General features: G+C 37.7%; 1 protein-coding gene across 50 annotated transcripts in view; it reads right to left on the bottom strand.

Moving 5' to 3' along the window:
- Positions 1-14,292, bottom strand: part of mef2aa (myocyte enhancer factor 2aa) — an 84,388-nt gene that overhangs the window by 32,571 nt on the left and 37,525 nt on the right. For all 50 annotated transcript variants that reach the window (XM_079621955.1, XM_079621962.1, XM_079621943.1 and 47 more), the window contains one exon: positions 12,718-12,921. In XM_079621955.1, the coding sequence (XP_079478081.1) occupies positions 12,718-12,921 (204 nt within the window). The remainder of the gene's footprint in view (positions 1-12,717; positions 12,922-14,292) is intronic.

Raw genomic sequence — 14,292 nt, 5'->3', positions numbered from 1 at the left:
TAGGAGCTCTGATTCAAGGTTGAAATCATTGCGATCCCAGAACCAGGTTGAGTTTCTACTGAACTATTTCCATAATGTTTCCAAATCAATATGAGTTTTTCAAAGTCAATGATCTCAAAATGGCCAAATATATAATTTGTCTCAACACTAGTTAACACTTTTCAGTCAGTTCAATAGTCACTACCGGTATATGTAGGCAACTGGTTGTAGGCCAGTACAAGGAAAATATTGTGGGCAACAATTTGCCTAATGTTCCTTGGAAAGCCTAAACAACAGTTTCAGCTACTGTATGTGTTTAGTAGGAACTACTAGATCGTAACAAATTACTTCAGTGAGGGTACAACTACAGATAACTATCAGTTTTAGTAAATAAAAACAACTATAGAAAAGAATAGAATAGAAAATCTACCAGTTTATAAACATTTATAAAACATGAAATACAGATTTACTGAACAGTATCGATACGCAGACGAGAAACAGCGTATTTATCCAGTGAGCTGAGAGTGAAAATGATAGTTCAGAATTAGTCATTCATTTGCAGCGTGCTTCATCCCCCTCTTGTTTCCTCTGTGAATAAGCACCAGGGTTATTTGCTCAGAGTCAGCGCATCTATGTTCAAGCACTTGAGATTAGAGCCTGCCTCATTAGTCTCATTGGAGACTAATGTTTACCAAAGACCCACCTCGCTCTGGGCCTTTTGTTGCTTTGTCTCTTTTTTAATTCAGCCTCTTGAAGAAGGCCTGGTTTTTAAATGAAAAATATCAGTTTTGCTAGAAAATGAGAAAGAGAGAGAGAGAGAGAAAGAAAGAGATAAAAAGAAGGGGTGGGGGTTAAAAAAAAGTCGTTCTGACGTCAATGAGGCACGACACTTGCTAAAAACAAGAATCTCTTGGCAGTAACCAGGTAACAAGCATCATGCTCAAAGGAAGAAGGGACGTTCTCAAAGAGCACAGTGAGAGGGAACAAGACATTCGCTTCGCTGTTTCAAGTTCATCAATACGTATAGTTCACACATGAACCCTAGTCTTCTAAAATGCGCTCTCCTAGCTGATGCGTCATATATAATATGGCCGTGTACAGTCCATTTTCCACTTATGTGGTTGCTTACGCAGTCTTACTTTAAATCCTTTAACGTTCTATGTCCTTTATATTCGCTTCCGGGAGAGATACTTTAAGTGAAATAAGAGGAATATTCTGCTGCCACTGATTCTTCCTGGTCTCTGTTGTGAGGTAAACACCAAACTGTGTTTCCACAGCAACCTGGTCACACTTTACATGGGAGAGGGAAAAGAACAACAATTACCACGAATTCAGACCTTGAATCTAGAGAGCTGTCAGGGAGACAGGGTCTTATAGAGTGGCTATCAGAAGAATGAACCACATGTAGCTCTTTGTTTCAGAAGAGAGAGAAAATGGCATGTTCCAAAGAGGGGCTGTGCTCTTGTTCTAGAGCAGACTGAAAGCCCAGAGGAAAGGGAGTCCTTGTCCTATAAAAAAGGGCACTTTGAAAAGCTGCAGGAGGCTTGATTCAACACCATTACTGTTGCAGCTCTTAGTGTGGTATATAAAGACACTGCTTTTTTAACCTGACATGTGCACTTCACTCCAGTAAGAATAGGCCATTCATTTACAAAATGTGACTTTTTTTATGAGGCCATCAATGTGTGATGTTTATTTCCATGCATAATATTTCAAATGTATATCTTTCAACCTGAGAACTGTTAGTTGCACAAACTGCAGAAAACTATCCATAAATAATAAGGTTATTAAAAATAAAATTAAAAATTAAATATGTTTGGAAGGAAAAAAAAAAATCACTCTTTTTGTATGACACTATCCTTTAACAAAATGTTACAATCCTCTGGTTAAATTCAAACTCTCAAATATCTCACACACTCATTTAATAGAATCCAAAAAGAATGTTATATTGCTCAGAAGTGACTCTTTTAGAATTATTATGGAATTCTCAGTTATGTTTTAGTTAAGTATCACCTTCTCAGATGTTTCTCTTAAAAATCTTTGAGAAATAATAAATAAATAAATAAATAAAAAACACAATACTATGTGACATAGTAGGAGTGTAGAGATATAAAATGGATGTGGATAGATTAGCTAAGATTATGTGGTCTTAGAAGAATTTGTTCAGACATATTTGAGTTCACACTGAAATAACTAAATTCTGATTGCAGACGTTGCTATCTTGCAGAATCTAAGCATATTAAAATTGATATAAGAAAAAAAACTGAGAGGCAGGCAGGAGACTACCGCAATATTATCAATTTATTCTGTGAGTCATTTCAGTGCTTAACTAATACATTTAAGATATTGTCTGTAATATTATCTTCATTCTGGTCCTAAATGTCCATTTTAACATTCTGGTATTTAACATTCCTGACTCCTCTTATTATAATTAGCAGAAATGACAACACTTTCCTTCAGAAACTACCAGAACTACGCTGACTCAGGGAAGAGGAGTGTTTGTTTTTAGTCTGCAGATTGACAAAACACGTTTTTTAAGCAAGCATTGGTGGAGGTGAACTGTTGCCACAGTTTGGTCATTGATTTACCCTAGTGATAAGAAAACAATTCTACTTGAACTATTTATTAGGTAAACCGCCTCTTTAAGATGAGGTCAAACGTTCCTTATAAAATCTTCATGTACAAGGTCGAATGCAGAAGGCATTTCTTGTCACAAACAGACTTGTGTAATTTTGAAACAGTCATGAAAAATATCTAACAACCCTAATGTACCTCCATGTGACTCATAAATAGTGGATCATTTTATAATGTAGTAAATCTATATAACATAACAATTGCTTTTACCTATGAATCATTCAAATCATTTTTGAAACTTACCCACATTCAAATGTTGATAAAGAATGCAAAACAAAAGAATGCATGGAGCTTAAAAAAGAGGCTCTGTTCTTTCTTTTGATATATTGCATGTTCAGATATTCATATAACTACATATTCTGGGAGCCATAAAAGTTTTGTGAAAATTATTAAAAATGCTGGCGGTGACTAGCAACTTTTTTTTGAAACCGCTGGCGGTGAAAGAGTTAAAGCTTATTATTCAGGTTGCAAGTCTAAAGAATATGGAAAACAATGACTAAAGAGTATGGAAGTACTATTCAATTATCAGCAAGTGAAAAGTACATCAAATCATCCACAACCTAGAAAACACTCCCTAAGTCTCTGCATGAACATGCCAAGGATCATTCTGAAGGATCTACAGCATACAACTGAGAATGTGTGAAAGAACAACTATAATTTGCACAAAAAAAGTGACCCAGTTGCAATGAGGGCAACGATTCTGTGGTCAGATGAGACCGGGATAGAGCATATTCACCAAAATTCACAATGATATGTGTGCTGTACGTTCACACCTCAAAAAATACCATCAGCGAAGTTTGGTGGTGATGGCATCATGCTATGTGAAAATGATGAGAAAATCAAACAAAAGTCAGACTAATAAAATTATTCCTTCTTAGTCTACGCAACAATTATAATGCAGAGTGACTGTCGGCTCATTATTAAGAATCATATTGGAGAGATACTGCACATATATCAGAATATCCTAAAGAAGACACCTTTCCTTTATGTCAATACAGCTGACATTTTCGTTTGACTTAATAAGCACTTTAATATGAAGACTGCTCGATGTGAGAGTAAGCGGCATAACGGAAAAAAAATGTAAAAATATAAAAAAGAAGGAAGGGAAGGAAGAGAGTGGCAGTAGATGAGACATTAAAGAGCGAGCAGTGGGAATTGAGAATAGAGAGAAACGGAGATCACTGAAATGAAGTGATATGTTACAGATCATAAGGGAAATTAGACAAGATTTAATAAGTAGTTTATCAAAACAGTGTGAAAATCAGACGAAAACTGACAGCTGCTATAAAAGGACAATGAATATAACAAAAATGATTAACTAAAAAAAAAGTACAAATTTAATTTGAAGACCTGAGAATGTAATATTTTATTTTTAAATCCTATGGAGCTGCTTATAAAAAAGTTACATAAAAAATAATAATAATGCAATTATTCATCAATGTATTTCCGGAAACACTGTGTGTGGTTTAAAGAGCCACCCAGGATGAGCCGAGCAGTGTAACTGACCATGCATCCCCCCTTCAGCCTTTTCAAATGTCAAACATGGCTTTAGCAGATCACACAGTCAATCTGGCCCCTGGCCAGCCCAAAGTCAAGCCACTAAGTTAAGCGCTAGCCAATTAAAATGCAATCTTTTCTTGCGTGTTGTCGTCTGTGCATATCAAGCGCAAATTAAGTCCCTGACCCTTTTAGATTAATCCTTGCAGACTAGGTTAATAGTCCAGAACCGTAGGGGTCGTCTGCCCCTCCAGAGCGTCATTGTGCGAGTGAGTGATCCTTTAGTGCAGTGCCTGCCAAAACCTCAAGGAAGGACTCGAAAGGCCCCTGCTTTCAGCTGGAGATCGCTGCATGAACTCTCAAAGTGACTTTATTTACTTGTTGAAACAATGACAATCAAATTAAAAACATGGTCTAGGTCAAAACGAGGTAAATTATGCGTGTTTGTCCCTTGGTTGTCATTCCAATAGTATCAAATGATAACATCCTGACAACAAGAGAGCAGAAAGAGCTCCTTAAGTCTGGTTTCGCTAGTAAGGCAGGGCAAATGTGATTGGAAGGACACTCCGGCCTGAATATGGTGCCTGTTAACAGGGCTCTATTATCTGAATATGTCACCGTTAAAGATACCAGCACTCAAGCCCTGATCTGTCCCAGACCGGCCCCTCTGAGACACGCTGCCGCTAATGTTTGGAAAATGAGCTTAGCAGCTAAGTCTTAATCAACAGGGCCATATAAATAATACTTCCATTAGACTGCCACCTAAGCCTGCTAAGAGAGGGATGAATTTGTCATTTTCATGGTATTAACAACACATACTGAGTTCTCTCTTCGTTAGAGCGGGCTCAATGTTGACAAATGACAAGCTACAAAAACAAAATGTTATAATAATATTTCACAATCTCACTGGTTTTACTGTATTTTTGATTAGATAAATGCAGCCTTGGACACATCTTTCAGAAATCTAGCCCACCTCAAACCTTTGAATGGCAGTATAGCTGCTAGTTTCTAAAATTAGGCAAACGGGCTGATTCACTGTATAAAATGGCCAAGTTTAGTGTAATGAAATTACACATCAATGGACATCAATGGTGGATCCAAGGGACTTTTCCCAACAGTTAATAAATAAAAAAAAAAAAATTAAATCATAGACTAGTTTTCTTTAAAAATGCCATGATTTCAATTTATCCTGTCAAAGTCAATTTTACATCTATGTTGCTTAAAGTGTAAGCACGACTTAAATCATTCCATCACTATCAATTTAGACTAATCAAATCTAAAGAACATATTTTAATAGGCAGACTTAAGGGATTTGGACCGAAGTGTTCATCTCCATCTCTCACTTCTCGCACTGTTGCTTTTCTTTCTTTCTGCCACACTCCTTCCATCCTCACATCAGCAGGAGGAGGATAATTGATCAATCATGCTAATTGAACAGTCTGGCCAGCTAGCTCACAGAAGCAGATGTGCCAATTTGCATTCATTAAGGCAGAGTCGGGTCTTAATCACCGCACAAGCTTTGATTGACAGCACAAACAATTCAATGCAAAGCTCCCAACAAAACAGTCAAATTCAGCTCAGCAGCTATAAAAATAAATGCAATTATCTTGCGAAGTGTGCATATTTACAGAAAAAAAAACTTCACAAGTTTTACAGAGGCGTTGTAGCACTCGTACAAAAGTGCTCGGATAAAATGACGATTGATTTAACAGCTTTGGCAACATTACTGATATAACACAGAGTCGTGTGTTGTATTGAATGTCCCAAAAATCCCCAGACCCAATGACATCAGCCTCCCCCCTTCAACCAAAGTGTTGAATAAAAGTCCCTTATCAAAAATATCTCCCTCCCCCAGTGCCACAGCATAGCCTCATTTCCTTCCTCTCCTCCCCAGACACAGGCTCCTTACTACATCCACATCCAGAGCCAATAGAAACTGTGAGCGAGCTCTTGTTACGAGCTCAAGTGCTTATACGAACATGAATATGCATAGCGTAGCTAATACAGTTGCATGGCTGTTTGGAGGCGCTTGTATGCCGATTGCGGCTTCAAAGGTTCGGATGAAAAGCAAGAGTGACTGCTTTTGGTCCCATGCTTGTGATAAAACAATGGTGTTATTCACACGGAACAAAACGGGAATCTCATGCAGAAAAGACAGAAGGGCTGACATTTGGGAATGGTCAAGATTTACATATCCTCTTGATTATGCCTTTTCCAGGAAATCATTCTCAAAAGAATTTCTCGAGACTAAGATGCCAATTTTACGTGTAAATAAATGTATTCAAATGTACATTATTAATATAATTATTATTATTAAATCAACATTTATTATTTAAATTATGTTTTTTTGGGTGAACGGCCCCTTTAAAAATGATTGTATTATATGTGATATGCTTTCTTTGTTGATATGTTACAGTGGTACTGTCTACTGTACTGGTCGGCCTTTGAATATTTCTTCAGGAAAGAAAAAAGCATTTGCTTTTTTCAAACCACACACAACAATGCAAGCCTCTTACGGAGGCCTAAAACATTTGCCTGAATCATTCCCTGATTTGCTTACTATTTGAGCCAGGTAAATGACAACGCAGACAACAACCAGAGTATTGCAAAAGGTCAGCCGGCCGCTCACAAAAGCACACCCACTGGTTCGGTTATTTGCAACATGGTGAGAGTGGTGGGAAAGAAAAATTCATACATGTAAATCTTAAAGCAAACATACAGTACGCCATGTGAATGCAAGTCTGCAGCCTAACTTCCCCCAGCATTCAATAGAAAGGCTGTTAGCTGGGATCACTAATGTGTACAAACCATGATAATATGGGCTAATGAGAATGGACTGATATCAGCATGGCTGAGTAATGCTCTCGAGAGCATCTAACAGAGGCGAGAGGGTAAAAGGGACGAATGGACGCCACATATCTGCTGTGAAGTTGATATCTGATTTCAATGGAATCCTATGTGCACACTGAGAAGCCTGTATTCAGAATACCAGCGTAGGGCTACTAAGATTTCATTACCTCCAGTTGGAGAGGAACAAGAGAAAGGATGATTGAATTATTTTAATTACCTGCAGCAGCTTTTTCATTTGGAGCACAAACAGAATTCAATTTGAAACACAACAGGAACTATAAGGACTTTCTTTAGACAGGACAGCTGTAAAGTATCTTGGCCCATTCATACAGCCTTTGTCCACCTTTTTATTAATTAAAATTGACGTACAGTAAGAGGAAATTCAATAACGAGTCAAATTCAAAGGAATTAAAGGAATGTATTGATATTTGTTAAGCTCTATTACCACAGAGAACTATTTCAGCTTGTTCCTCAGTTTGTCAAAACAAGGAAATATCACGTGTAGAATAATACACTAACATTGCGCCGGGATAAACTTTCTATTGAGCATGTCAACCTGAGACCAGTGAGATAGAAACGTTTTTACAACTTGTCAACTAGTCATGATCATCTAAAGTCACTAAAAAATTGTAAATATCGCATTGAAAGTGCATGGATACCAGAAAGAGACCAATTATTATTTTAATGTCTTTGGTGATAACTGATAAATTGAAAATATAAAAATTATATTATTATTAATCTACTACTTGTCTTAATAAATAAAAAAACAACACACTAAAAACTTAAGTCATTGTATGTTACAAGTGAATTTAAGCATCACAACAATATAATTTGCATGAAAAATGATTTGCTAAAGATAACATTTTACAGTATTGTAGCGTTTTAATTATTAATTTTTTTTGTGAGATTTAGATTACTAAAAATAAAGGAAATAATCATGCACAAATAAATATCGACAATGGCAATAATTAAAAAAGAACTCTAATATCATAATTTAACAATATGGTACCAATATATTGTGCATCCCTAATTCCACCCACAATAATTACTTCAGTAACTAATAATTAGAGGAACAATATAGATTTCACAGCTCAAATAATACATGCATTTATGATGTACAGTAACATTTGACAAAAATATGAGCCCTATGGAAAATATTTTCCCCTGTAGAAAATGACTGATAACAGTTTTTGTTTAACTAAATTAAAGAATGAGACCAAATAATTGTATGTGCTTAACAGCATGACATATTCTGAACCCATAAACAGTGAATATGCCTTAGACATCATCAATAACCTGGCTTATTTCACAAAAGGTCAGAGAACTTCCACGGTCTTTATAAAAGTGAAATGTGTGGGGCTGTTCTATTATACACAATTTCTAGACTGAGGTCCATCATACATGAAAAGTCCTTTCAACTCCACTTCCTTTCATATTCTCTGAGCAATGCAAAAGGTGAGTACAAGGACAAAGTGTGCTACTGGAGACCCAATACCGAGGAACACCAGTGGTCCTTAAAGACCCCTGCGAGACGCTGAATGGACATGCTCAGAGGAAACGCTCCATCAATCCTGCGCTGCTACTCAGTAAATAAAAGGGCTTGCTTCAGACCCACAGCCTTTGAAAAGGGAGACACAGATGGGATCGCGGCCACTTTTAATCAGACAGAGAAGTGGACAGGATCCACAAAGGGAGATTTCACGCAACGCTTCACCTGTCGCCTGGAGTGTTATTGAAGTTGAACCGCGGTGCGGCAGGCGCACAGTCGCGCACACACCGAAAACACACATACGCATGCTACTCTTTGCTCAGGCATAGTGATCTCGGTCTAGCGCTCCGGTACTGACTGCCGGCCAGACTTGAGACAAAGTCCATAGCCCTGAGCCTGGTCGTCACACTGTGCCCCACTCACACATCCATCTGTGGAAAGCAATACATCTGTTCCCCTGACTATGCAAGACCAGGCCTTTTGCTATACAGATGGTGGTGGCAAGTAGGAATGTGACTTTTGATTTGACTTTTCACATGGAACGGGAATTTAAGCAAGTCAATGAAAAAGCAGCAAAGGATGCATTTGTTCTAGAGGACAGAAAAAAGGACAAATGTTTGTGTGGCATTTATCACTTTAACGCAATTTATTTATTTAGATAAGTGTAAGTGCCTCCATGTGAAGCACATTTCACCAGGAGAAGGCGAGAAGAAGTATGGGGGTATTGATGTGTTAAATAAATGTTTAACTCTTCACCTATTCTTTGACAAGCTAACTGCTTAACAAAAACAAAAAAGTAAAGATTCAAATAACACTGGATCTGTGAGAAAGCAGTTTCTATATAGCTGGACAAACAGTCTAAAGTTACTTCAGAAACAGTACAACGAGGAAATGGATCAAACTCACACAATTTAGTCAAAACAGAGCCTTGTTTTTGATTCTCTAGATAGAAAAATCTCTAGAACCAAACTTTTGTAGCCTGTAAAATTTTTAATTTTCAGGGATGCACCCTATTATAATTCAGGCGGATACTACGTTGGGTGAAAACTCTTACATATCTAATACTAAAAGGTGTGCACTATTTTGTGTAAAAGAAATGACACTAAAAACTAAAGATTAAATTTAAGCATCAGAAAATGATGTGGAGTATGAAAAAAATATTTGTTGTAAAATTTGTCAAAGATTACATTTAACAGTGTTACTAATAAATGTATTGTTTTTAAAAAGATTAATTCATTAAGTCATCCATACGTTAAAAAAGAAATAATTGCACAATTAAAATATCTAATATCAGCCAATACCAATACATAATAATAATTTATTTACAAATAATAATTTAATAACTAATTAACTAAAGACAAAAACGATATATTATACATCACTAGAAATAATACAGTTTTCAGCTTTCAGTGTAGATTGATTTCAAATAAAGCAGCAAACTTTACAATGCATTTTTTTGTGATATTTGGTTTAAAATTTGGAGATTAATTTGGAGATATCAATTTGCCCCCATTTAGCTAAACAGGAGCTGAATTTGAGTGCCTATATGTTACGGGGTGTTGCCAAGATGCCCGAAGAGTGGACTGACATATCTTAAAAGGGCTTTGGGTTACTTCCTCTTTGTACAAGCCATTTGATTAATAATATCACTATATGGTATCCTCTTTCAGAATTGCACACTGTACAATATGAGAACACAGGCCTGTGTTGTTATGGATACAATCAATATTGCTGAGTACTGATATCCGTTGGTTATATCGGTATACTGTATAACTCCTGCACAGATCTTTACATGTGTCTCTATGGAGACATACAGCCTTCAACCAAAATCAAAGTCAACAGCACTTTTGATGGACGTCCAGGGCTGATATCTCTGCCCCTGGTTTCTCCAGCGCTATAAAACATGTGGCCAGGCAGGAAAAGAGAGTGGAGGCTTCAATAGCTTATTTCTGCTCTGCTTCTTTACGGCTGAATCATGGCCTCAGAAAGAGAGCTGGCTGTGGGCGATCTCTGCAGCTACGAGTAGACGCTGGCCCACTGAGCAGGGACAAGGCTGCTTTGTTGGGACCCTTCATGCATTGGGTCAGGCTCCTACACAGCGGGCCGGAGGGCCGACGTGGGAAATGCGGCAGCTTGCCACCAGCTTGCGTTCCACACCAGTAAGCGTCAGAAAGAAATCTGCTGACGCCTGATTGTGCAGATATACATGTCCTGCATGTGTTTGTTGATGTCCTACAAGACAATTGCATGATAAAGCTAACCTTTTTTCACTTAAAAAAGGCGCCGAATGGCAATTTACAACAGCAAAGAGGCTCTTTAGTCATGCAAGAGGACGTTTTGCAACACAGAACACAGTGATTTCCCGTTCTTTAAAATCACAGAGGGAAAGGCACAAAGCCATTGAGAGGGGGCACAGCATCAGCATCCTCTTTAAAAGCTGTTGTAAAGAGGTAAAGCTGACATGGGGTGACTGTTACATAAGGGGAGAGTGTGTCCATTCATTTTTAATGCAGGTGAGGGCCCTCTCGTTGCAGAAAAGAGAGCAGATGGGCCACTGATGGAGAGCTCAGGCCTTGTGGATGGCTCTGTGCATTCTTCTGCAGTTCTGCCATGCAGGTAATTCACCAGCAGTGTCATCAGCATGAATAAAAGATAACTTGGCCCAGCTGACTCCTTTTATGCAGTTTCAGACTTTCTTTTTTTTTTTTTTTTTTTTGGGTAAAAGATTTAGGATACTTTACCCAAAAATGAAAAGTCATAAATTCTGTTTCTCACCCTTATGTCATTCCAAACCTGTATAAATGTCTTTCCTCTGCAGAACACACACACAAAAAAAAACTTTTCTGACCATAAAATGAAAGTCGATGATCCAAACAACACTGGATCACACTGACTTTCAATATATGGACAAAAACAAAGACATTTTTCAAAACATCTTCTTTAGTGTTTCCAAAGAAAGCCATACAGGTACTGTATGGAATGACATGAGAGTGAGTAAACGATGACAATTTTTCATTTTTGGCCAAACTATCCCTTATTTTCCTTAAAAAAAAATGTCTAAAACTGTATAACAATTCATAGGATTTTGTGAAAACCATTCAAATCTTGCTTTACAACAGAAAATATCTAGTGAATGAGAATGTTTTCACGAGTACCATGCAGACAACTGAGAATATTTGAAAGACTAAAATGTTTTTTTATGCATAATATGCCAATTTATATTCACTTATGATAAAAACTTTTAAAAAATGTTTCTGTATTACGCATGCTACACTGACAATTTTATTTATATTTAGTAAGCAAGTGAGTACTGAATGATAAAAAAATCTTGAGTTTTGAATGCGTTTTTGTTCTTAGCTCACTGATAGTCTCGACCTATAAAACTGGAATGTTGCTTTTGAAAAATGAGGACAGTGCATGCTTGGCAAATCCCGCTTTCTGTGTACTGAACACTACAGTAGTACGGTTTTGGTTTGCACAGCACTCATATGGCCAGCTGGGAAGACTTTATGATGAGCACACAGTTTTACGAATTGTATAAATGGGAAATTTTTTACACACTCATTAATTGAGGCAAACATGAATGGTGGACAAAAAAAAAAAAGATGCCATGTGCCCAGTTCAGTTAGGGTGCTGTTACATGATCTATGCCCCTTTGTCAGTTGTGGCACTCGAATACATCTGGACTTATCAGTGGCTGCAGACGTCCTGAACCCTATCTAAGCACGAATGAGAAGGAAACTGTTACATGCTGTCCAGACATCAGTTTGTCGCCCATGGTACTATGGAACAACACATGCTGAACATTTGTGCATAGATAATTTCGGAACTTCAACGTAAAACTGATTGCTGTGTTAGACATTGACAAACGACAAAATATTTGGAGAGTATTTGCATTATATATAAAAATATATTTTAAAAAGAACTGGTAGTTAATATTTAGGGGAACTTACTTCATGCTTTCACAAAAATATTATCTTGGTTGGTAAAAAAAAAAAAAAAAAGTAAGGAAAAAATGGCTACAAGAAGTGAAAATATTTGAGAAAAGCTCCAGCATAATTTATTTGCAGAAGCCACTTGGCTTTGTATTGTGTTTTATAATGCAATGAAATTCAAACATTTTAAACTCAATGTTTTAAAGTCAATGTCCAAAAGTCCAATTACCTTTTGGGGCCAAGTACATCAAAAATGACATTTACAGTACATGTAAAAATCCTTCAATCATCAAAGACTGGTCATTACAGGAATCAGAAGTAGGCCACACTCACCTCTACAATGTCAGAGTTGGTTCTGCTCTCGTGGGGTTCGTTGTATTCTGTGTACTTAAGTAGGACTTTATCCATGTCAGTGCTGGCATACTGAAAGAGTTTGTTTGAACTGTTGAATATGATCAGGGCAATCTCACAGTCACACAACACGCTCAGCTCATAAGCTTTCTTCATCAAACCAAACTTCCGCTTTGTGAAGGTGACCTGTGAGGAAACAAAGAAAATAACAAGACATGCTCAGTAAAATGTTGTTTTACACACAGACACAGCTTGACACTGTGGCATGTCCACTGTGGTTTTTGCTCAACAGCCACTGTGGCTAATGGTTTTCCAAAGTTACTAGCCACTCTGCATTTTCACTGTCCACAATTTTTACATCGATATCATGGTGAAAACCTGCCATATAGATTTTCTTTTAATATTATCTCATAATTTGGCAGCAGGTATTAGGCTGCTGTCACTTTAAGACCGGACGCACAGATCCTTTATAGTGTTACACATGCATTTTCTTTCTCAACTGTTTACGTTCACTTAAAACATAACTGACTGTGTTACATGAATACTTGCAAAGACCGGCATTTTGACATATTTTGTGTGTATTTGACTGGTTAAAAGCGCAATAAGCAGCAAAAGAAGAACTACATTTATATGCATGCACTTTGGGTTGTGGGCACAAAATCTGTGGGAATGAGTAAAATTATGCGTAATCCCATGCTGAAATTCAAGCCCTGTAACACCAACAATATTCATCCGGAGCAAATGAGTGAGGGAAGGCGGGTTTGTATGTCAACTCGCTGTCAAAGAGATAGACAGCGAGAAAGCACAGCTGGTATCGTTCACTATGCTGCAGAAAATGAGCCCAAAGTGGCTAGTAGGAGTGACTGCGTTACATGCCACTGCTTAAGCCCACCCGCATTTGGCGGATTGGCGGGTGTTAATGTCCAAGCCTTTGAAACGGATATACCTACAATATTTGCCTTCATATTAGCATTTAGAAAGTCAATCAAGACACACACATACATGAAAGTATAGTAAAACAAGAATTACTTAAAAACCGTTTATTTATTCTCTAATTAAACCTATGCATCTGCTCAATCATAAATCAAAATAATTATCTCACTGTGGTGGTGGTGAGGGTATCCTTACAATGGTTTTGTACTGATTTTAGATCTGCTAAAAGTCTAATTGTTTTAGTGGTCTTCATCTATCCTGGGGCCATGTTACTGCGAGATAATGAGTCGAGCAGGACAGCAGAGATGCCACACTGATGTCATGGCAGGTCAGACAGAAGGTCAGTGTGAGGAACGCAACAGAGGCTCCACAGCCTGTGCAATCAGCCCATTAGGGAGACAGCAGGCTCCATCACTCCTGCCTGCATCCCCTGACAGCCTCTTCTGCAGGACCATCGCTGTAACACGAGCCGGCATGTGCGCTTCTGCAGGTCGCACGTACACGCCCATAACTATCTGACTTCTCAAGAGATGACCGGCCATTATGCACCAAGCTATAGGCTTTGCTTTAGATCCGACTATACAGTAAGCCAAGCCAAGCATGTGTCCTATTATCCACAAGAAG

Source organism: Phoxinus phoxinus (genome assembly GCF_949152265.1).
Source record: "Phoxinus phoxinus genome assembly, chromosome: 8".
Taxonomy (NCBI): Eukaryota; Metazoa; Chordata; class Actinopteri; order Cypriniformes; family Leuciscidae; genus Phoxinus; species Phoxinus phoxinus.
The sequence above is the reverse complement of the archived record's forward strand: the minus strand, read 5'-3'. Positions and strand labels throughout refer to the sequence as shown.